The following is a 24,287-nucleotide window of genomic DNA, read 5'->3' on the forward strand; positions in this document are numbered from 1 at the left end:
GGAGAAAAGGGGCCTGGATGTGCCCTCATCAGCCCTGGGCTTCCTCCTCCCACCTCCCCATCACCCCCTCCCCTCCTGCTTCCCACCGGCCCCTTTCCACATAAGAGCAGCCGGGCAGCAGACAGTGGCCACATCTCCCCACCGCCCGTCCCTGGGTACAGCTCGGTGACAATCACGAGTCCCCGCCGCCTCTCAAAGGCTTCATGGAAGTAGATGACACAGTCGTGCTGGAGCCGGGACAACAGCCCGGCCTCCCGACGCGCAGAAGCCTTGGGCTTGGCCTGGCTTGGGATGAACTTGGCAGCAAACTCGAGGCCGGAACTCCGCTCCACCACCCGACGGAGGTAGGAGAAGGCGCCTCTGAGACACGGGGGGCCGGACAGGGTCAGGGCTCGCTCCCCTCGGGGGAGCCCCCCTCCCCCTCCCCCACGGACCCAAGCCCTGAGGCCGTCAGCCTCTCCCAGAGCAGGGTCCCCTGCCCTACCTGCCGATCTCCTGATGGATATCATAAAAGTCACTGAGCCTCCGTCCCCGCAGCTCTGCATCTTCCCCGGCTCCCTCAATCTCCATGGATGTCTGAGCTGCAAGAAAGATAAGGCTGATGGATGGAGGGCCAAAGGATAGAAAGCGGGGAGGGAATGGAGAGAGGGGAAGGGAGCAATTGATAATGCTGAGGTGGGCCGGGAAGTGGCAGGCGGGGCAAAGAGAAGGGGCCCATACTGAGCTATCAGTGGCTGGAAAATAGGATATTGGGGACTAGAAAAGAATGCTAAGATACGGTCTAGATTTGGAGTCAGGAAGAATGGAGTTAAAATAGTACCTCAAATAATTTTTTTCTAGAGTTTTTATTATTTTTATTAAAGCTTTTTAATTTTCAAAACATTCATGGATAATTTTTCAACATTAATCCTTGCAAAATCTCATGTTCCAATTTTCCCTCCCTTTCAAATAATTATTATTAATTTTATGTGACACTATAAATCACTTAATTTCTCTTAGTTCCCTCATCTGTGTAAAAAAAAAAAAATGGATGCCTTCTAAAATCTGTTCTAGCTCTAAATCTATGAGCCTATAAGTAGAGGAACTAAACCCAGGAAAGTTGGACCACAGGCCCTGGAAAAAGGGAGGTATGAAAAGTAGGGTCCCTAGGGGAAAAGGAAAAGGGGGAAGACCCTACCTGTTCGAATGGCAAGCTCAGCCTTGCAAGACACTTCCCCTGCCAGGTTGCGGGCCGTGCAGGTATAGACGCCGCCGTCTTGGGGTCCCGTGCTCAGCACAACCAAGGAGCACTCGCTTTCCTCGTACACAAAGCTCACGTGGCTGCTCTCCTCCAACAGGGCCTCCTCCTGCAGATCAGGAGATCACCTCCACCCCTGGGCCCAATCACACCCAAGCCCCCACATCTCTGCTGTGCTCCCCACAGCCCTGACTCCTCACGAGAACTTCAGTCTCTTCCTTGTTTATCCTCCCCCCTAAAAGCCGGCTCCATCCAGAGGCTCATTTCTTGCTGCACTTCTTAGAATAAAGTGAGTAATTTCTTCTTAGAATAAGAAAACTCGTGCTCTCCCCCAAGACTCTCCCAGGCTTCCATTCTCCAAACTCAATCTTTCTTCCCTGGAGCTACCTATTCCCTGCCTCCCGCACTCACCTTGTACCACATGATATCGGGCAGCGGCTTCCCTTCCACCACGACGGCGAAACGAGCCGTCTCTCCAGCGCCAACCTCCACGTCCTCCATGATGGACTCGAACCGTGGCGCCTCTGAAACACAAGCAAGCTGGAGTGGACGGTCTCGAGGAGGGAATCTTCCTGGCTGGAAATCATAGTCTATGGGGCTATTTCAAACTCTCTGAAGGGGTCACGAAAGTCCTCAACTTGAGGACTCAGTGGCTCATTCTCACCTATTAAAATAGGCATTTAAGGCCTTCTGCAACCTTACTTCTGCTTTAGTTCATTTAATTCTGTTGTACATACCCATGCCCCTCTAAACTGGACTCCGTGATTTTGCTCACACGGTGCTTTATGCCTAGAGTTCTTTCCCTCCTCTTCACTTGTTGAATTGCTTTATAATCCAACTCAAATCACCTCTGGGAAGCCTTCCTTGCCCCTCACTTTGGTTGACCATGATCTTTTTCCTTAAAGTCCCACCTAACACATTTGATTATATCTTTTATTGTTTTTTATTCATTGTTTTACTTTTCTGGTTATACATGGATGTTAACTTTTTAATATGCATTTCTTGATGAACTATGTTGGGAAAAAAAAAAAGAACAAAAGGAGAAACCACAAAAGAAAAAAAAGCAGAAAAAAGTGAACTCTACCTTTTCTTGTACAATGCAATTTTCATGGATTATTTTGTGTTCTATTTGCCAATGTTTATCATATCCTCCTGAATTCTAAGAAGACAAGCGCTCTCGAGTTTAATCTCCCCAAAGTCTAGCACCTTGTACCTTTTCTTGTACAATACAATTTTCACGGATTATTTTGTGTTCTATTTGCCAATGTTTATCATGTCCTCCTTCTGAGTTTTAAGAGGACAAGCACTTTCAAGTTTAATCTCCCCAAAGCTTAGCACAGGGCTCCATATGTAGTGGGCACTTAATATAAATAGAGATCTGTTGGACTTAATTGACCTGAATTGAATCGGTCTGGCTAGAGCCTTGCAGATGTGATGGACTCATAAGTGGCTCGCAGCACTGACCCCAAAACCCGGCAGGAGGGACCACAAGGAGCTCCGCTTTTGATGAGAGAAAGTCAGGGGTTGGTCTGGGGCACAGCTGGAGGAAAAGCGCACAGGGACCTGGACCAGCTAGTGAGTGGTCGCGGCTGATTGGTCAGACTGCTTGTGCCAGCCCGATGGGGAGACAGGAGGATGTCTGTGGGCTCTAAGGCTGCGCTTTGAGAGCTTCTTTTATTTGGTTTGTCGGACAGAAAGAAATCAGCTTCTTTTTCTTAAATGCCGGCACAGTCCCTTTGGAAAAGGCAGCAGCCTTGGGAGGAGCCCAAGCCCACCTGCGAGTTCCAGCGTGACGGAGCAAGCCTGGGTGCCGTGCCGGTTCCGCGCTGTGCAGCTGAGGGGCCCCACGTCCCGCCGATTCACGTGGCAGATGCGCAGACAGTACTGGTCGTCGTCTGGCTGGCTCAGCTCGTACATGCCCGCGCGGGCCTCCAGCAGTGCCCCTCGACAGCTGGCAGGGGTGGCAAAGAGAGCAATGGTCACCTTCAACTGAGGGGCATTTTAGCAATATTCAAAATAGTATTTTTAAATTTTTAAAAAATTTTTAAAAGTTCAGGGTTCACAAATCAGTTCCAATGGAGCATTAATGAACTGAACCAGCTACGCCCAGCGAAAGAACTCTGGGAGATGACTAAGAACCATTACATTGAATTCCAAATTCCTCTATTTTTGTCCGCCTGCATTTTTTATTTCTCCACAGGCTAATTGTACACTATTTCAGAGTCCGATTCTTTTTGTACAGCAAAATAACTGTTAGGACATGTATACTTATTTTGTATTTAACTTATACTTTAACATATTTAACATCTACTGGTCATCCTGCCCTCTGGGGGAGGGGATGGGGGGAAGGAGGAGAAAAACTGGAACAAAAGGTTTGGCGATTGTCAATGCTGTAAAATTACCCATGCATATAACTTGTAAATAAAAAGCTATTTAAAATTAAAAAAAAAAAAAGTTCAGGATTCAGGGTTAAATATTCCTGATTTAGGATAAGATTATCAAGTTCAATAGCTCATCAATTTTATAGCATAGCAACCTTTTCTTTGATCTTTTCCCCCCAGAGGGAGAGGGGCAGGTGTAGGGAGCACAGCTGGGTAAGGAGGGGACCGATTAATGGGGCTAAGAGAAGGTGGAAGTGGGGTGAGATGCACTGGTTAAGGCAGAGCAGAGCCGGGGGTGAAGAGCACCTCCTCCAGACAACTTGGGCTTCCACGTGGTTGAAGGTGACAGTGACACTGACCGGCTGGCCCTCTACCACATACACCACGTCTGGCTTGTCCAGCACAACAGGGGCCTCCTCCAGGACCGGGCCTAAAGAGCCAGGAGAATAGATGGGGTGAGGAGAGAGGAAAACACTGGAGCTCCTCCAGAGCTGCAGAAGCGGAGACAAGAAGCCATCTAAGGAAGGGGCCCGAGAACTCATCAGGTTCGAGGCTTGAGGAGCTCGGAGGCAAGGAGGGGACCCCAACCGACTCCCCCAACTCCCCATCGGGGGCCCTCTCTCCCTACCCCCCACCGGTCTGACCCAGCCCTTCAGCCACCCTCCTGGAAAGAAGGACCCTTCCCCGGCTGGTACAGATTGTACACGATTGTCTGGTATCGCCCCTGGTTGTCAGAAGCTGGTAAATATTTCCCCTTGGAAGGCAAGGGAACTATGACTCAGTCAAATTAGGCAGCCCGTGGTAGATAGGGCCACTGGGAGGACCGGCTCTGAAAGCTGATGAAAGCAGACCCGGGGGTGCCAGCCTTGGGATGCCAGAGGGACCTGTGATGAGCTGCAGGGTTGACATAGAGTAACAGCAAATGTTTCTTCTGAAGGCAAAATGGTGAGATCACAGGTGGATGAAGGAAGGGAGGTAGCTAGTCAGCCATGAGGCTTTACAGCCAGATTAAGGCAAATTTTTTAATAATAGTAACTCTCCTTTATAAGGTACTTCAGATTATTTTATTTTTATTATTATTGGCTGAGACAATTGGGGTTAAGTGACTTGCCCAAGATCACACATTTATAAAGTGTTAAGTATCTCAGACTAGATTTGAACTCAGGTCCTCCTGACTTCAGGGCTGGTATTCTATCCATTGCGCCACCTCGCTGCCCCACTTCAGACTATTTTCAAGTGTTTTCTTTCCAAAAACACAAGTATTAGGCCCATTTTATAGATGGAGAAATTGAGAATTTCAGGGTCTTGTACAAGCTTACAAAAGTTGAAGCTCAGCTTCTGGGTACAGCCTCTAGTATAGTATAGGACAAAAGTTCTTAACCTTTTCTAGGTCATGGACACTTTGGATAATCTAGTGAAATTTATGTTACAGTTCTCTGAATCATATGTTTTAATTTAATTTTTAAAAAGAATCATTTTTAAATGCATAAAACAAAAGATACAAGATTAAAAGGAGAACCAATTCTATTGAAATGCAATTATGAAAATTAAAAAATTTAGGGATCCCAGTTTAAAAATTCCCACTTTAGGATAAGACTCCCAAGTTCAACAGCTCTACAATTTTATATCATACCAATGTTTTCTTTGATCTTTTCTCCCTTGAGTTTTGGTAAAGCTTTTTTTGTGTGAAAGACTCAATTTTGCCTTTCAAGGCTAGCACCCCTCCTGGGTCTTTTCTCATCTGTTTTCAGAGCTAGTCCTCCCAGTGGCCATATCTGCAAAGCTCTACCTACTTTGGCTGAGTCATATATGGTTCCATTGCCTTCCACTAGGGAAATATTCACCGGTTTACTACACCCACAGGCAATCCCGGATGGGCATATGCACAGATATACTCAGATGAGCTAAGGGGAAGGAAATGGGTTGTTTCTACCCTTGAGCCAAGAGAATTTAGGAGAACTAAGAGTAGCCCGCAGGTTTAGGCAGGTGCTAGGGAAATGGGAGACAGGACACAGCAAGATGAGAAGGGTGCAATCAAATAAAAATTCTGTCATGTCTCGCAAAAGCTGGAGGGTCTAGGGCCCAGTCTTTGGTAGGATGGGAAAACCTCATCTCCTTTCCTCCCTGAATTCCTGTCTTAGTACAGTGGGTTTCCTTCCAATCCCACCTAGGACCATTTCTCCCTCTGTCACTCAACACTATCCCCCCAGGTTCTCATCGCTACTCCTACCCTTCTCCCTTTCCTGGGGAGCAGGAGCATCCCGGGACCACCACCTACCCCGTTCCAGCAGCTGCACAGGTTCGGAGGCCGGGGAAGGCTTGCTGCTGCTCTTCACTGTGGTGCTGAGGACTCGGAAGATGTGTTGCGCCCCTTTGCGCAGTCCCATGGCTGCCCAGCTTGGCTCCCTTAGGCCAGTGGCCAGAGCCGTCCACTGGCCTGAACCTACCACTTGGTGCTGCACTGTGTAAGTCAGAGTGTCGGGATCTGACAGAAGGAAAGCAGGGAGGAGACAGTTTTTGTGGCAAGGTTTTCCTGCTCATGCTCAAGCCTCCAACACTAAGGGTAGGGCTTCCCTTCCCTGGAAAAGAGGGACTCCTGCTATAGCTTTAGAGCTAGAAGGGACCCATTTAGTCCAAGCGCTTCATTTTACAAATAAGAAAACAAATAGATGATTTGCCTAGAGTTGGTCAGCATTCGAACATAGACCTTTCCCATCGAGGTCTATTTCTATCATCATACGATACATGTGAACACAGCCATTGATGCTTCTCCAAGTAGAAAAACCAGCCCCAGACCATTCTGTGTCCCCAGCCCAAAGGCTGGATCAGTAGTCAGCAGACACGGCTCAGTGAAATATCTGACTCTTAAGTCCTAACTCCCAGTGACAGCTCGCAGATGATGGAGGAGGGGGAGGGAGGGGACTAGGGAATGGGAGGAGGGCTGCAGTCCCACCAACCCAAACCTTGCTCCCTGTTCTCCTTTCCAGGAGCTTTTCTCCCTTCTGTTCTCACTCCATTTAGCCAGCTTTACTCAATGCTCGTGGGTTTCCTTAAGCCTCCGTGCTCCCCTGGCAATACGTGCCCACCGGGACCCCCGGTGTCTCTCTGCACCCCAGACTCACCAATGGCCATGTCGACACTTCTAGGAGGGTTCCATTTGAGCATAACCATTCTCCCAGTCACAGTCACAACTTGCGGGGGCCCATCAGGAGGACCGGGAACTAGATCTGAAAGCCATAACAAGAAGAAATTCTAGTGAGGTGGGAGTGGATTCCAAGAAGGAATGCCAGAATCATAGGGGCTATTCAAGCGCCTATGAGTAAATCCCAGGAAAAGGGACATCAGTTATCACCATGTTACCATCATCATTATCATCCATTATCATCATCAGCAGCAGCAGCATTATCACCATCACCCATCACCACCTTCTTCTCCTTCTCTCCTCCTCCTTCTTCTTCTCCTCTTCTCCTCCTCCTCCTCTTCTTCTTCTTCTCCTTCTCTTCTTTTCTTCTTCTCCTTCTTCTTCTTCTCTTCTTCCTCTTCTCCTCCTCCTTTTTTCCTCCTCCTCCTTCTTTTCTTCTTTTCTTCTTCTTCTTCTTCTTTTCTTCTTCTTCTTCTTCTCTTTTCTTCTCTTCTCCTCTTCTTTTCTTCTTCTCCTTCTTCTTCTTCTCTTCTTCCTCTTCTCCTCCTCCTCTTTTCCTCCTCCTCCTCCTTCTTTTCTTCTTCTTCTTCTTCTTCTTCTTCTTCTTCTTCTTCTTCTTCTTCTTCTTCTTCTTCTTCTTCTTCTTCTTCTTCTTCTTCTTCTTCTTCTTTTTCTTCGTGGCTAAAAGCTTTTATCACTCAATTTCCTGTAGTCTGACTTAGTTTTTAAATTTCCAAATGTAAGTTTTTACAATTAACAAAAAAAAATATTTTTTTCTCCTTCCCACCATATTCTCAAAGAAAAGAAAACCTTTGAAACAAATATGCACAAATTCCTACATTGGCCCTGCCCCAAAATGTATGTCTCATTCTGCATCCTGAGTCTGTCACCTCTGTATCAGGAGGTGGCTACCACGCTTCATCACTGGTGCTCTGAATTCATGGCTGGTGACGCATTGAGATTCTGGTGAGCTCTGAAATCTTTCAAAGTTGTTTGTCTGTTATTGTCAATGTGATTGTGATTATATAAAATTATTCTTCTGGTCCTGTTCATTGCACTCTGTATTATTTCCCAGAAGGCCTGGCTACTTTCTGTCACCAACTCAGTGATAAGCATCTCTAAACTGAGCTGAACTGGCCCTCTGAACCAATGAATCCAGGTAATTCCTTCTATAAATACGGGTTGAACCCTTCTTAGCAACTTTGACTTAAGAGAGCTGCTCAAAGAGTAACCAGGGCCACTAAATTGTGCATAAGAATCTTCGCAGGCTGCACATGGACTTAGTTTTAAAATGCAATATTATATATTTTGCATGATTGCACATGCATAATCTATATCAAATTGCTTATCATCTCAGGGAAGAAGGAAGGGAGAGAATTTAAAATGCAAAATTTTTTTAAAAACAAATATTTAAAACTGTTTTTACCTGTAATTGGGAAAAAATATAATATTCAAAAAAAGTGATATTATTTATGTTTTGCTATATTTTTACTTATTTTGTTCAATTTTTCCCAGTTACATTTAAATCTCATTTAGGGGTATTTTAGGTCACATGTAGTCCCTGGAGCATACATGTAGCCTAAAGCGGAGCTTCTTAAACTGTGGATCTCGACTCCATAAGGAGTTGTGTAACTGAATGTAGGAGTCATGAAGTTATGACTTATTATAGGTAAATATTTGATTTGTATGCTTGTCTTATATACCTATATACCCAGGGTCATGTAAAAAGTTTTGAGGAGAAAAGGGATCTTAAATGGAAAAAATTTATGAAGCAACAGATTAAGTAATTTGCCCATGGCCACATAGTATCAGAGACAAGACTTGAATGCAAGTTTTCTGTCTCTAGACAAAGATATCTTAACTTAAGAGTCCATTCCCTAACCCCCAAGCAATCTGTGGATAGATTTCAGGAGGGATCCATGAGTTTGGATGAAAAAAATACATCTTTATTTTCAATAGCCTCTAATTAAAATTTAGCATTTCTTTCTATCATGAATTTTTTTAAAAAACTTATTATTCTGATAAGGGCATCATAACTTTCACCAACTTGCCAAAAGAGTCCATGAATAAAAGAAACCCTGACTAATACATGAATTAATGCAAAGTGAAATGAGCAGAACCAGGAGAACATTGTACACAGTATCTGCAACATCTTGCAATGATCTACTACAATTGATTTTGCTCTTCTCAGCAATACAATGATCCAAGATAATTCCAATACACTCATAATGGAAAATGCTATCCACATCCAAAGAAGGAACTAGCAGTTCACAGCATACTGTTTTCACTTTATTTTTGTGTGTGGTTTTTTTCTTTTTGTTCTGTTTCTTCTTTCACAACATAACTAATATGGAAATGTTTTACATGATTGCACATTTATAACCTATATCGAATTGCTTACTGTCTTAGGGATGGAAGATGGAAGGGAAGGAGGGAGGAAGAAATTTTGGAACTCAAATTTTTACGAAAAAAATGAATGTTAAAAATTGTTGATGCATGTAATTGGAAAAACTAAAATACTATTTAAAAGAAAAAGAAAAAAATTCCTGTGTAGTCCAGGGCAAGCCAAACTTATTTGGCTACTATACAGAATACCATGTGAGATCCACAAGCACTTGTATATTGATCATTTGATCTTGAAGTGAAAATATCAATAGAGTTCCTCCCCCAAATCTCCATCCTCTCTAATAGTAAAGAGTGCCACAGGAAGCTTCTAGACACATGTCCAACAGTATTTCAGGGCAGCCCTTTCTGAACCAGGGATTCTGAGATCTCAGGCTGGGAAGGGACCATCAGGAAGGGAGTCTCACCTGTGACATAGAGATGGGCGTAACAGGCAGCCTTGCCCAACTTGTTAGCGATGACACTCTTGTAGACCCCAGCATGCTGTGGCCCCACCATGGGAAACACCAGTCGATGTACATCCCTGTCTGGGGAGTGAAAGGAACACAAAAACAAACACAAGGTGAGAGCTAGAAAGACTCTACAAAGTCTGAAGTCCCAAAGTTCAGCCGAGATCCTGAAATCCAGTAACAGAGAGGAGACCCAGACACAAGGTTGTGGACTTACTGGCGTCATCCCTTCTGCTGGCACCCGCCAAAGAGAAAGGAGAGGGATGGAGGGAACAGAAGAATGGTTGTCTTGGGTCAGAGCTCTGGTCTAGCTAGCTCAAGGCTGATTCCTGAGTATACTTTTGATTCTTAAAAATCATATGATTTGTTACTTGGAAGGGATCTTGGAGATCATCTAATCAAACTACATTATTTTACAGATGAGGAGATCAAAGTTCAGGAAGATGAGCTTTGTCCAAGGTCCCCAAGATCACACAGGTTATCTCCTAGCCTTCAGTCAAAAATTTCTGCTGACAATCTTGGATGCCCTTTCACTTCAAATTCAATTTGTATAAAATTTAAATGATCATCTTTCTACTCTTTCACCCCCCCCAAAAAAAACCTAATCCCACCCCCTTCCATTTCTTTTTTAATATATTTATTAATTTAAAACTTAAATACAAAAATATTTAGGAATCTATCTGCCAAGGGAAAATCAGAAACTTTATGAGCAAAACTACAAAACACTTTCCACACAAATTAAATCTGATCTCACCAACTGGAAAAATATTAAATGCTCTTGGATTGGGCGAGCAAATATAATAAAGATGACCATACTACCTAAACTAATCTATTTATTTAGCGCTATACCAATCAGACTCCCAAAAAACTATTTTGATGACATAGAAAAAATAACAACAAAGTTCATATGGAAAAACAAAAGGTCAAGAATTTCAAGGGAATTAATAAAAAAAAATCAAATGAAGGTGGCTTAGCTGTACCAGATCTAAAATTATATTATAAAGCAGCAGTTACTAAAACCATCTGGTATTGGCTAAGAAACAGACTAGTTGATCAATGGAATAGGTTAGGTTCAAAGGACAAAACAGCCAATAACTTTAATAACATAGTGTTTGACAAACCCAAAGACCCCGTTTTTGGGATAAGAATGCATTATTTGACAAAAATTGCTGGGAAAATTGGAAATCAGTATGGCAGAAACTAGGCATTGACCCACACTTAACACCATACACCAAGATAAGGTCAAAATGGGTTCATGACCTAGGCATAAAGAATGAGATTATAAATAAATTGGAAGAGCATAGGATAGTTTACCTCTCAGACCTGTGGAAGAGGGAGAAATTTATGACCAAAGAAGAACTAGAGATCACTATTGACCACAAAACAGAAAATTTTGATTATATCAAATTGAAAAGTTTTTGTACAAACAAAACAAATGCAGACAAGATTAGAAGGGAAACAATAAACTGGGAAAACATTTTTACAGTCAAAGGTTCTGATAAAGGTCATTTCCAAAATATATAGAGAATTGACTCTAATTTTAAGAAATCAAGCCATTCTCCAATTGATAAATGGTCAAAGGATATGAACAGACAATTCTCAAATGAAGAAATTAAAAACTATTTATAGACATATGCAAATATGCTCCAAATCATTATTGATCAGAGAAATGCAAATTAAGACAACTCTGAGATACCACTACACACCTGTCAGATTGGCTAAGATGACAGGAAAAAATAATGATGAATGTTGGAGGGGATGCGGGAAAACTGGGACATTGATGCATTGTTGGTGGAGTTGTGAACGAATCCAACCATTCTGGAGAGCAATCTGGAATTATGCCCCAAAAGTTATCAAACTGTGCATACCCTTTGATCCAGCAGTGTTTCTACTGGGCTTATACCCCAAAGAGATACTAAAGAAGGGAAAGGGACCTGTATGTGCCAAAATGTTTGTGGCAGCCCTGTTTGTAGTGGCTAGAAGCTAGAAAATGAATGGATGCCCATCAATTGGAGAATGGTTGGGTAAATTGTGGTATATGAATGTTATGGAATATTATTGTTCTGTAAGGAATGACCAGCAGGATGAATACAGAGAGGACTGGCGAGACTTACATGAACTGATGCTGAGTGAAATGAGCAGAACCAGGAGATCATTATATACCTCAACAACGATACTGTATGAGGATGTATTCTGATGGAAGTGGATCTCTTCGATAAAGAGAGCTAATTCAGTTTCAATTCATCAAGGATGGACAGAAGCAGCTACACCCAAAGAAAGAACACTGGGAAATGAATATAAACTGCTTGCATTTTTGTTTTTCTTTCCAGGTTATTTCTACCTTCTGAATCCAATTCTCCCTGTGCAACAAGAAAATTGTTCGGTTCTGCAAACATATATTGTATCTAGGATATACTGTAACCTATTCAACATGTAAAGGACTGCTTGCCACCTAGGGGAGGGGGTGGAGGGAGGGAGGGGAAAAATCGGAACAGAAGTGAGTGCAAGGGATAATGCTGTAAAAAATTACCCTGGCATGGGTTCTGTCAATAAAAAGTTATTTAAAAAAAAAACTTAAATACAAAATAAGAAAAAAGGAAACAGAAAAACACTTTAAAAGCCAAAAAAAACATTGCTAGGTGCCCAGTTAAACAACAATTTCTCTATTTCTGTTAGTACCACCAGTCTCCCTGTCACCAAGCTTGGAGTCATCCTTGATTTCTCCCCCTCCCTCTCACCCTACACCAGTAAATCACTAAATCTCTTTGGTTCTTATTCTAAAATGTCTCTTACACCTTTTCCTTTATATTTTTATCACTGCCGTGACCCTTGTTCAAACCCATAGCCTCTCATATCTAAACCAAAATAGCCTAATATTACAGAATTGCAAAATGTCAGAGCTTGAAAGACCTTAAAGATGATTTTATTCAAGCCTCTCATTTTACAAATGAGAAAACTGAGACGCAAGACCCCATGGCTAGCACCTCAGATATTATGGACTCCCAAGTCTAGTGTTATTCCTGCTCTCCTAACTCTTCCCTCTGCTTTCAGTTTTCCTCCCCTCAAATCCAACCCACACTATACTATTAGAAAACCCGATATCTTTTATAAAGATTCCACAGCTCTGCACATACAACCACAGACTCAGAGACTTCTAATGACTCTCAAATGGCCTGCACATTTGGACTCTACACAAAGGCCCCCATTCCTGAGCACCACTCCCCTACCAAAGCCTTTGCGCCGCTCCATATGACCAGCAAATTTTTTTAAAGCTGAAAACCACTCGGTTTATTGATGAAAGAGGGAGATACTGCACTCGTGAGCTGCCCCTACCAGAACATCTTCCTTATCTAGGACCTTCTTTCCTCTCCTAAAAATCCAGAGATAGACATATGAGATGGAAATTCAGGGCCAGAGTCACAGACAAGATCAGGGAGTGTATATCTCAGACATATATCAGATATATCAGAAGTAAACAGAAGGAAAGGTACCCTTGCCTATGGAGGTATGAAGCAGTGGAATCGATGACAGGGTGATGCTGGAAGAGTAGATCATATCTGATTTTTCTTGTGCAGCAAAGTAATTGTATAAATATGTATATATATTTATATATATACATATATATATATTAGATTTAACTATATTTTACCATGTTTAACATATATTGGATTACTTGCCATCTAGGGGAAAGGGTGAGAGAACAGGGAGAAAATTTGGAACATAAGGTTTTGCAAGGATCAATGTTGAAAAATTATCTGTGTATATGGTTTGAAAATAAAGTTTTAATAAAAAAATTTTAAAATAAAAATAAGATTTTGAATATATATATGTATAAGAAAAATCAGATATGATCTACTCTTCCAGCATCACCCTGTCATCGATTCCACTGCTTCATACCTCCATAGGCAAGGGTACCTTTCCTTCTGTTTACTTCTGATATATCTGATATATCTGATATATATATAGAGAGAGAGAGAGAGAGAGAGAGAGAGAGAGAGAGAGAGAGAGAAAGAGAGAGAGAGTGAGTAGATCATAGGCTGTGGAACAGCAGAAAAGGAGAGCCAGCATGTAGCTGGGAAGGTAGACTCTGTGGGGTCCATCCTCATTCTTCCTGCTCTCTGGCTATCTAAGATCCTTCTCTCTACTCTGCTGGATCTTTGACTCTGGCCAAGCAAAGGGTCTCGCTGAAGTAGGCAAACAGGACAAGGAGAAGTTGTTAGAGTACCTCCAAGTAGGAAGAAAGATGGACATGAGTCACACCTGTCCCTCCTTCATCTGCTCCCCTCCCACTTCCCACCCTCACCCAAAGGCCCTCCCTGCCTCCTCATCTGAACACCAGACACCTACACTGTGTCATTCGCCGATCGTCCGAACTCTGGATGCGCTGACCATTGTGGAACCAGCTGATGGTGGGGTAGGGCAGCCCGGTCACCTGGCACTCCAGCACAGCCTCCTTGGCCAGCCCCACTTCCAGGTCCATCAGGGGCCTGAGGAAATCTGGCATGGACAGCCGCTCCAGTTCTCCCTGCTCAGGTTCCTCAGGGATGGAAGGCATCTTCTCCAGCTTGGAGCTATAACCAATGGTGTGGCTGCTCAGGAAAACTGAAGGACCTTACCCTGCCCACCAAAATGGAAGACCACCCACCTCACACCCACGGGCTCCTGGGAACTAGCCGCCCTCCTTGCCCACCTCACACAAGGAGCTCCTGGGAGCTAGCTCCCCTCCTTGCCCACCTCATACACAGGGGCTCCTGGGAGCTAGTCACCTTCCTTGCCCACCTCACACCCACGGGCTCCTAGGAGCTAGTCGCCTTCCTTGCCCACCTCACATACAGGGGCTCCTGGGAGCTAGCCACCCTCCTTGCCCACCTCGCACAAGGAGCTCCTAGGAGCTAGTCACCTTCCTTGCCCACCTCACACACAGGGGCTCCTGGCAGCTAGCTCCCCTCCTTGCCCACCTCACACAAGGAGCTCCTGGGAGCTAGCTCCCCTCCTTGCCCACCTCACACACAGGGGCTCCTGGCAGGTAGCTCCCCTCCTTGCCCACCTCACACAAGGAGCTCCTGGCAGCTAGCTCCCCTCCTTGCCCACCTCACACCCACGGGCTCCTGGGAACTAGCCGCCCTCCTTGCCCACCTCACACACAGGGGCTCCTGGGAGCTAGCTCCTTCTGGGAACTAGTCGCCTTCCTTGCCCACCTCACACAAGGAGCTCCTGGGAGCTAGGTCCCCTCCTTGCCCACCTCACACACAGGGGCTCCTGGGAGCTAGCCACCCTCCTTGCCCACCTCACACCCACGGGCTCCTAGGAGCTAGTCGCCTTCCTTGCCCACCTCACACACAGGGGCTCCTGGGAGCTAGCTCCCCTCCTTGCCCACCTCACACAAGGAGCTCCTGGGAGCTAGCTCCTTCTGGGAACTAGCCGCCCTCCTTGTCCCAGTCTATCTCCTTCACCTTTAAAGGGGGCACTCCAGCTAAAGCAGGTGGGAGGGGGCAGTATCCTCAGACTCCATCCCTACCCTTCCCCAGAAGTCCCCCAGGAAATACCTGGGCCCCGAGGTGGACGAGCGGGGTTCTTCTACGTAGAGCTGGGCAGAGCAGTTGGCCTGGCCGTGAATGTTGGAGGCGCTGACTTCGTACAGACCTTCATCCTCAGTGCCCACGTGGGCTATGAGCAGGGAATGGAGGCCCCCCTCATGCCGCAGCCTCACATTCTCGTTCTCCTCCACGGGGTTACCTGAGGAGCGGAGGGGGTGGAATGAAGAGACGAGGAGACCAAAGGAGGAAGGCAGAGAAGGAGCAGGGTGAGGGTGGGGGTGGGGGGAAGGAACAACAGAGGGAACTTGGGCAAAGAAGGAGAGGTCAGAATTGGAAGGCCATAGGGACACAGTAAGGAGGCAGGCAGAGTAAAATGAAATGGGTGGAATAAGTGCCAAGGAAGAGCAATCAAGGGGAAGGAACCAGGTGAAGCAAGAGGGAAATTGGGGATGGGGAGAAGTCCCCTGTCCTGCACTATCACCCTTGGAGAATAAGGGCTGAAGATCTTCAGAGTTAGGTTCTGGTCTCAGTGAGGTTGGGGAAGGAAGAACATGGGGAAAGGGCCAAGATTTAAAATAAGGTTGGAAAAGCAGACTGGCGCCAGACCACGAAGGGCAATAGGGAGCCACGGAAGATTTGTGAGCAGGGGAGTGGTGATACCTCTCTAGTCCATCCCCCACACGGCTGCCCAAAGAATCTTACTAAAGCACGTTACCAAAATGAGTCCAGGTGATGGTGGGCGGTGGCAAGCCACTGATCTTGCAATCAAACCGCGCTCCACGGCCCTCCAACACTTCCACGTCCTCCAACATCCTCGTGAACAATGGGGCCAGGGAGGGCCGGACTGTCAGTCGGGCACTGCAGGTCAGCTCATCTGGTTTGGGGGAATGGAAGGGAGGAAGATTCTGGACAAAGTGCCAACCAGAGAATGGGTATTATGGGGGAAGAATAGGGACGGGAGCTCCCACTGTGAGAGAAGCCTGGAGCACATCCTAGCTCAGCACAGAGAGAGCTTGGGAAGTCAGTCCAATCAAGAAAAAATCACTTGACAAAATTATTCTTATCTAGTACACACACCAGGCTCCTCACTCTCTGATGCGGGCCAGTCTTGCCATTCTTTCTTGGCTGACTGTCTCCAACTTCCCAAAAAGGCTATTTCAAAACTTCTCTCCTCTACTCCCCTCCACTGTTCCCTCCATCCTTCCTCTCAGCAGAAAATCATGTCTTCAACTTGACAAGAAAATCAAGGCCATCTATCATGAACGGCCCTTTCCCCTCCTACTCCATACTTCAAAAGCTCTCTACAATGTCCCCCATTTTCTCCCTTGTGACCCTACTTCTTCCCAAGGTCAATCCCCTCTACTTTAACTCTTGTCCTATCCCTTTCTGTCTCCTCCAGGAGCTTGTTCCATCAATCACTCTCTCTCCCCTTCCTCTCCCTCCCTCTCTCCCCTCTCTCTCCCTCTCCCTTTCTCTCCTCCCTCCTCCTCCCTCTCCCTTTCTCTCCTCCCTCCCCCCCCTCTCTCCCTTTCTCTCCTCCCTCCTCCTCCCTCTCCCTTTCTCTCCTCTCTCCCCTCTCTCTCCCTCTCCCTCTCTCTCCTGCCTCCCCCTTCCTCTCCCTCTCTCTCTCTCCCCTCTCTTCCCTCTCCCTCCCTCTCTCCCCTCTCTCTCCCTCTCCCTTTCTCTCCTCCCTCCCCCCCCTCTCTCCCTTTCTCTCCTCTCTCTCTCCCCTCTCTCCCTTTCTCTCCTCCCTCCTCCTCCCTCTCCCTTTCTCTCCTCTCTCCCCTCTCTCTCCCTCTCCCTCTCTCTCCTGCCTCCCCCTTCCTCTCCCTCTCTCTCTCTCTCCCCTCTCTTCCCTCTCCCCTCTCTCTCCTTCTCCCTCTCCCTCTTTCTCTCCCCCTTCTCTCTCCCCGCTTTCTTTCTCTTCTCTCTCTCTCTCTCTCTCTCTCTCCTTCTCCCTCTCCTTTCTCTCCCCTCTCTCTCTCCCCACTTTCTTTCTCTTCTTTTCTCTCTCTCTCTCTCTTCTCTCTCTCTCTCTCTCTCTCTCTTCTCTCTCTCTCTCTCTCTCTCTCTCTCTCTCTCCCCTCTGTGTGTGTGTGTCTCTGTCTCTGTCTCTCTCACTCTTCCCTTCCCCACCTTCCTCCTTTTGTTTCTCTCTGTGTGTCTCTGTGTGTCTCTCTTTCTCTCTCCCCCCCTGTCTGTTCATTACGCCAAAAAAATCATTTATATTTGTTGCATCTATTTCTTCACCTCCCACATACTTGTCAGCCATATGTAATCTGGCTTTTGAATCTAATATTCAACTGAAAATACTCATTCCAAGGTTACTAATGACTTCTTAATTGCTAAATCCAATAGCCTTTTCATCATACTTCCTCCTTTTGGCAGGCAGATAGGTGATGTAATGGATAGAATGGATAACTCACAGTCAGGTAGACCTGAGTTTAAATCCACTCTCAGACACTACTAGCTGAGTGACCCTGGAAAAGTCACTTAAACACTGTTTGCCTCAGTTTCTTCATCTGTAAAGTAGAGATAATGGCAACCTAAGTCACAGGATTTTTGTGAGGGTCAAATGAGATAACATAACTAAAGTGCTTTGAAATTTTTTTTAATATATAAATGCTAGTTATTATTTTTGTTGCCCTCACTGACATTGCTAAACAGTCCCTCTTTTGTATACTGCCCCTCCTCCCTTAGCTTTTATGAGACTTCCATCCATCTATATGATGACCATTCATCAGTTGTTGTTTATCCTTCGTTCTGGAAAGGGACCATGACGTCAGGGAGTTGACACCATGACATGCAAGTGAATTGGACTGAAAGGGAGGGCTGTGCAGGGTCACCTGCCTCACTTTCCCCTCCAGAGCCTTCTGGGTCCTGGTACAAAATGTAGATAAGGACAACTGGTCCCAATTTGACTGAGGCAACACCCATTCAGTGATTTAAGGCTAGGGAAGGAAAAAATGAGGCAAAAGTGGCCTTTTGTGCTTATTTTAAAAACTGTATCACTCTGGGAGGGAAATCAATGTCCCTCCAACATGAGTATTCTCCAAGGATCTCTTCTCTTTCCATACTTTAGTTCCCATAGGTTCAATGCCTATCTTTATGCAGAGATTCCTCAATCTACCAATCCTAATTTCTAATGGACATTACTCCTACATCATGAGCCACCAGCTAAACATCTCCATAGGCAACTGAAGTGAAACACATCTACAACAGAACTCCTTATTTCTCCCCACTAAATCTTCTTCACAAGTCCCCTATTTCTGTGTCATTATCCTCCTAGTCACCTCAATTCAAAACTTGACTCTTCCCTTCTCCTTAGCATCCCCCCGCCTTGTTGAATTACTTATGCTTTTAAATAGTATTTAATTTTTTCCAAATACATGTAAAGATAGTTTTCAACATTCATTTTTGTAAAACCGTGTTCTAAAATTTTTTCCCTCTCTTCCTTACCAACCCTCCTCCCCAAGACAGCATATTGAATTAGTTATGAATCCTATTTTCACATCTCTCTTTCCATCTGGACAGTACACTAGCTCGAGCCCTTACAACCTCCCACAAGGACTACTGCAATAATCTCTCTCTCTCTCTCTCTCTCTCTCTCTCTCTCTCTCTCTCTCTCTCTCTTTCTCTCTCTCTCTCTCTCTTTCTCTCTCAGGCAATTGGGGTTAAGTGACTTGCCCACTTGCCCAGGGTCACACAGTTAGGAAGTATTAAGTGTCTGAGACTAGATTTGAACTCAGGTCCTCCTGAGTTCAGGGCTAGTGCTCTATCCACTGCACCATCTAACTGCCTTACAATAGTCTCTTAATTGACTTCTCTTCTTTTAATATCTCCCCTCTCCAATCCATCCTTCACATGGCTATCAAAACAATCTTCCTAAAGCATGGATATATCATGCTCCTGCTCAAAAACTTTCTATGGCTCCCTTTTGCTTCTAAGCTAAAATTCAAATTCTTCTGCTTAGTAACTCAAGTCCTTCACATCTGTTTCTTACAATAATGATGGCGTATACATTTCTTTCAGGTTTTCAAAGCACTTTGTATATGTTACCTCGTTTGAACCTCACAGAAACTTTATAAGATCGATATTATTAATCCCATTTTACAGAAGTTTAAACTGAGATTGAAAGACTGAGTTAAGTGATTTCCCAGAGTGTCTGTGGCATTATTTGAACTCAGGTCTTTCTGGATCCCAATCCAACACTATCCAATGCACCGCTAGCTATTTCTGATTTTTTTAAATGTGAAAATCAGTTCTCCAGCCTGTTTTTCCAGCTTTCTCTCCTTTACAGTCTACCTTGAAGCCAAACTAGCTTGCTTGTGTCCCCACACTGGCCGTCCCCCTCCAGCCTCTGAGATTCACTTCTCTTCTGTTCCACCTCTTGGGGCTCTCAGCCTCCTTCAAGCTTAGCTCAAGCACTATCTTCTCCATGAGGCTTTCTTTACCCATCCTTTCTCTCTTCTCACGCTGTTACCTGGGTGTGAGCTGTGGCTTCCAAAAGAACACCAGGATGGCTTCATTTCAGGCCTAACACAGCTTGGTGCAAAGCTTTGAATAACTTCATAATATGAGAGGGGCGAGGATAAGAGAGAATTTGGAACTCAAAGTTTTAAAAACAAATGTTAAAAATTGTTTTACATGTAATTGAGGGAAATGTTACATTATCAGAGCACTTATTAATTAAACTAATTTGATAAATGTTTGTTGGATTTAATTGATCCACAGACAAAATATATTAAATATTTATATTAATCAGTATTGTTTAATAATAGTTATTAATTAAATATTAAAATTATTTGTTTCAGTAATTAAATAATTTTTTTAAAATCCAGAATACTTCTATGAAAGAGATTACATTCGTTTTCCTGGATGATGAATGCAGCAAAGGGCCTGACAGGAGGCACAAGAAAGATTAGTATTAGACAAGAGCTGCTAGGAAGGAGTTGGAAGCACTGAATTGGTCCCTGGGACATGTGTCTATATGGGTGGGAGAGTTTCCCATCCTGCCCCCCCCCAGGATAGTCTATTCTGAGTTACTGACCCACAGTCCCAGAAGTTCCTGAGTCGGTACCGGGGCCCAGGACCTCCCAGATCTCAAGCCCGCCTCTTCGGTACTCCAGCTGTGTGTCCCTACCCTTGTCTGTCCACCCACTCTCATGGCCATCTCCAGTCAGGGCCCAATTAGCCCCTGGAAGCACTGTCTTTGGGGGGAGAAGGACAGGTCTGGGTCCTCTGTGGCCTCCTCGGGGGCACATTGAAGCCATCCCCACGCTCTCACAGACAGTGGGGACAGGGCTCCTGGACGTGACAGCCAGCCCGGCCCTTCTCCCACCCCTCCGGGCCCTGGGCGGGGTCTCCCCTGGTCTATCCCCAACCGTGGGATCTGGCCATCTCCAGTCAGGGCCCAATTAGCCCCTGGAAGCACTGTCTTTGGGGGGAGAAGGACAGGTCTGGGTCCTCTGTGGCCTCCCCGGGGGCACACTGAAGCCATCCCCACGCTCTCACAGACAGTGAGGTTACGGCTCCTGGAGAGCGCGGCTGCCTGGGGCTCCCGCTGGCGGGCCTGGGCGGGCCTGGCCTTTCTCCGGCCCCTCCGCGCCGTGGGCGGGGTCTCCCCTGCTCTCCCCACTCTGCGTCCCGCCCCAGGGGGAAAGGCGTACCTTTGGCTGTGCTAAGCTTGCAGGTGTAGACTCCGCTATCATCTTCGTGCACAGATGTGAGCAGCAGCTTGGACTTCCTCCCATCAAAATGCATCTTGCACTTGAGGAGGGCAGGCTGCAGCAGCCGGCCCCGACACAGCCAGTCCACCTCCACGTCCGTAGGACCCGTGACCAGGCACTCAAAGAGCGCCATCTCCCCGGCCCCCACGTTCACGTCCTGCAGGGGGGCCACCACCGCCAAGGACCGGCTTTCGGGGTGCGCTGGGGGAGCAGAGGCAGGAGAGGGGGCGGGGTACACAGGGAGCAGAGACACAGAGGGGGAAGGGGGTGCAGAGAGACACAGACAGACAGACAGACAAGTAACAGAGAGAAAGAGAGAGAGATGCAATTTGGTCCCTAAAGAAAGGGAAGAGGGGCCAGGACCCAGGCAGGAGGAAGCCGCAGGCCCGGTACCGGCAGAGCAGCTCGGAAAGGCTCCAGGAAAGGCGGTGGTCCTACGGGGGGCTGACCTAGGCTGGGCCTCGGTGAGGGAAACGCAAGAGAGGGGAAAGGAGGAAGGGGAGGAAGGAGAAGGAGGTGGGATCGGGGCAGCGGCGGCGGCACAACACAGACAGCCACACCAGCTGGATACAAACCGGACTTTATTAGAGCTCAGGACCAGGCGTTCCCAAGTGCCCCCTCCCCCTCCACGTGCCCAGGGACGCCCCGCCCCCGCGGTCCTGAGGCAGGGCTTGTCCTTGCTGGGCAGAGGGCAGGGACAGGACCCCTAGTCCAGCCTGCAGACTAGAGTGGCCCGAGCCCGCAGAGCGCCCCACGCTCCATCCTCAGCCTCGCTGTGCTATCCCAGGGTCCCGGGGGCTGGAGAGGCATTTGGCTTTTGGTCACTTAGGGAAATGAAAAAGTTTTGTGCCATTTGGAAACCACTTCTGGGATGGCCGTCGTTCCCGTCCTCCCCCCAGACCCTGAAGTGGGGGAGGAGGGGAGTGGCGGCAGAGACTTAGGTCCCCGGGGTCCCTCCACATGCCCTCTCCTGCCCCTAACTGTGCTTTTTCCTAGAATGGTCCTGGGGGCCGACCAGCAGGGACCCCTACATCCTACCCCCTGCTCTGCCCAGGAGGGACGTTCTCTGAGCCACCCCACCCGGTGGCCCGACAGAGACCAACAGAGAGACAGGGAGCCCCGACAGGCGGACAACGTCCAAAAGCCGCGGCCACAGCAGCAGCAACAGCAGCCCATGCGCTGGGTGTTCCCACAACAGGGGAGCGGGGCTTCAATGCCCAACTCGACCCCACCTCCCCGCCCTCCATGGTCCAACCAGGGCTTCGGTGCCCGCCCGTCCATATGTCCGCTTGGGGAGGGAAGGGGGGACTCCTCTGAGCCCGCGGGCGCACCCGGGGCACCACACTGGGTGGGGAGGCCGGGGCCGGGGGTCCGGGCCGGCTCTCCGGTGGGGTCTGTGGGCAGGAGGCAGTGAGACACAGCGAGGTCCGAGCGGTGCCTGAGCCAGAGGCGTGTGGCACGAAGGGCAGCGGGGAGGGCAGGCGGCCCCCTGAGCTCACTCGCCTGTGTACAGACAAAAACCGCAGTCAGCAAGCGGCAGGTTAGTCTGGCACACACACACTCACACACACACCTAGGGGGGCTGGGGGGCTTGGCTGGCAGGGGCACCCGGTGGGGGGAGCTCCTGAGACAGCTCTGCCCTTGCAGGCTTTGTGGCCTCCAGTCTCCAAGGGCTACTTGGGGGGGGGGCCTGAGCTCTCTGTCCCCCCCATCAGGGAATGGCCCCAGGAGCCCCAGCCACTGCCTTGGAGGTCCGGGGCCAAGAGAGTAGAGGTCCGGAGGAGAAACGTACCCAACACAGGTTAATACAGAAAAGCACGGCAGAGACCGGGGCGCAGCCGGGGTAACGAGGAAAGGGGCTCCGGGTGTGGGGCAGGAAGAGGGGCCATTAGAATGGGAGGCCCAGGGCAGAAAAAACAGAGAAAGGCGCGTGTGATGGAGCAGCCCCTTCTTTGTGCTACCATGGGCATCCCGGGGCCAAAGGCAGCTGGGGGGCTGAAAGTGCCAAGAAGGGGGCGGGGTCCTGAGGTCTCTCACTGAGGAGCATCGGAAGGCAGAGAAGGAAGAACACATCATCATCTCCCCCGAGGGCCCCAGGCCGAGCGCCAAGAGGACCTGCACCATTGGCCAGCCCGCTACCATCACCCCCAAAGCCCAGCTACCGCATCCTAGGGTCCGTGCCCCAAGACGGGCCAGGAAGTCACTTCTGCTCCCGCCTGGGCCCTCGACACTCATCCCTCAGGGACCTTCTCAGGCCCAAGAGCCTTTGGGTCAGGGGCAATGGACAGAGCTGAGCCCGGCCTCCCGGGGCCCTGAGATCCACCCCTGAGAGTCATTCCGAACGGGTCCAATCCCCCCAGCACAATATACCACAAGGACAATTTCTGCAAAATGCTACACAATCAGAGGGGGAAAATGGGGGAGGGATGGGGCAAGTGAGAGGGAGGAGAAAGCAAAAAGAGATTGTGGGGATGGAGTAGAGAGGGGAGTCAGGAAATGGGGGCACAGGGAGAGGGAGAGAGAGACCAGGAGGGCAGGAAGTCGTGGGGGGCAGGAGGACGGGTGCTGGGAAGGAAACTCAGGGAACAGGCCAGCCCAGAGTAGGAGGCAGGGGGCAGAATCTGAGAAAGCACTGGACTGTGAGCCAAAAGATCTGGCTTCCGGTCCCTGCTCGGTCACTGATCCCCTAGGTCGCCTTGGACAAGTCACCTCTCCCGCCATCCCTGATAAGGCGGGGGGCCCCTGGCTCTGGCGTTCTCTAGGGCGAGGAGAGATGCTGGGTCACGGACGACGCCAGGTCAAGGGCGACACTGGGTCACGGAGGTCCCCGGTTCTGACCAGCGCTCTCCCTTTGGGGGCCTGCGGGGTCACCATGAGAGAAGAGCATGCAGGAGGATTACCTCTGACCTCCAGTCTGGCCTCGCACTGCCGGGTGCCATATTCATTCACGGCCTTGCAGGTGTAGAAGCCGGCGTCGCCACGCTCCGCGGCCAGGATCCGAAGCCGACACAGGCCACCTTCCGCCTCCTCCGCGAAGCGTCTTTGGTCCGGGCGCACAGGCTGGCGATTACGAAGCCTGCCAGGGGGGAGGGGAGGGACGAGCCCTCAGTCGGGGTCCAGAGGCCCTCAGTCGGGGGTCTGGAGGCCCCACCTCCTCCCTTCCCACAGGGGCCCCCCCACCCGAAGAGCCGCGGAGGGGACAGCCCCGAACCGTGCCCTCGGCGCATTCACAGGATGCTCAAGGGGCTCCTTCTCACCTGCCCAGAGCTGTCCGTGGTGCCCTGAAAGTGCTTAATGCTCATTGATGGACAGGGCCAACTAATGCCCCTCTGATGGGGTGGGGGGTCCCCAACGCACACAACCACAAACCCACCACTCCAACCCACCCTGACTTCTTCCTCTGATCTCC

The 24,287-nt window shown here is 48.1% G+C and overlaps 1 protein-coding gene across 1 annotated transcript in view; it reads right to left on the reverse strand.

Moving 5' to 3' along the window:
• SPEG (striated muscle enriched protein kinase) overlaps nt 1–24,287 on the reverse strand; it is an 85,539-nt gene that overhangs the window by 21,146 nt on the left and 40,106 nt on the right. The window contains 14 exon segments of the mRNA XM_051983491.1: nt 160–360; nt 485–581; nt 1,178–1,346; nt 1,649–1,761; nt 3,013–3,188; nt 3,925–4,048; nt 5,897–6,103; nt 6,741–6,845; nt 9,571–9,690; nt 13,960–14,183; nt 15,159–15,348; nt 15,865–16,023; nt 20,819–21,079; nt 23,779–23,954. Coding sequence (XP_051839451.1) covers nt 160–360; nt 485–581; nt 1,178–1,346; nt 1,649–1,761; nt 3,013–3,188; nt 3,925–4,048; nt 5,897–6,103; nt 6,741–6,845; nt 9,571–9,690; nt 13,960–14,183; nt 15,159–15,348; nt 15,865–16,023; nt 20,819–21,079; nt 23,779–23,954 — 2,322 coding nt within the window.

Source organism: Antechinus flavipes, chromosome 3, assembly GCF_016432865.1.
Source record: "Antechinus flavipes isolate AdamAnt ecotype Samford, QLD, Australia chromosome 3, AdamAnt_v2, whole genome shotgun sequence".
In the NCBI taxonomy this organism is placed as follows: Eukaryota; Metazoa; Chordata; class Mammalia; order Dasyuromorphia; family Dasyuridae; genus Antechinus; species Antechinus flavipes.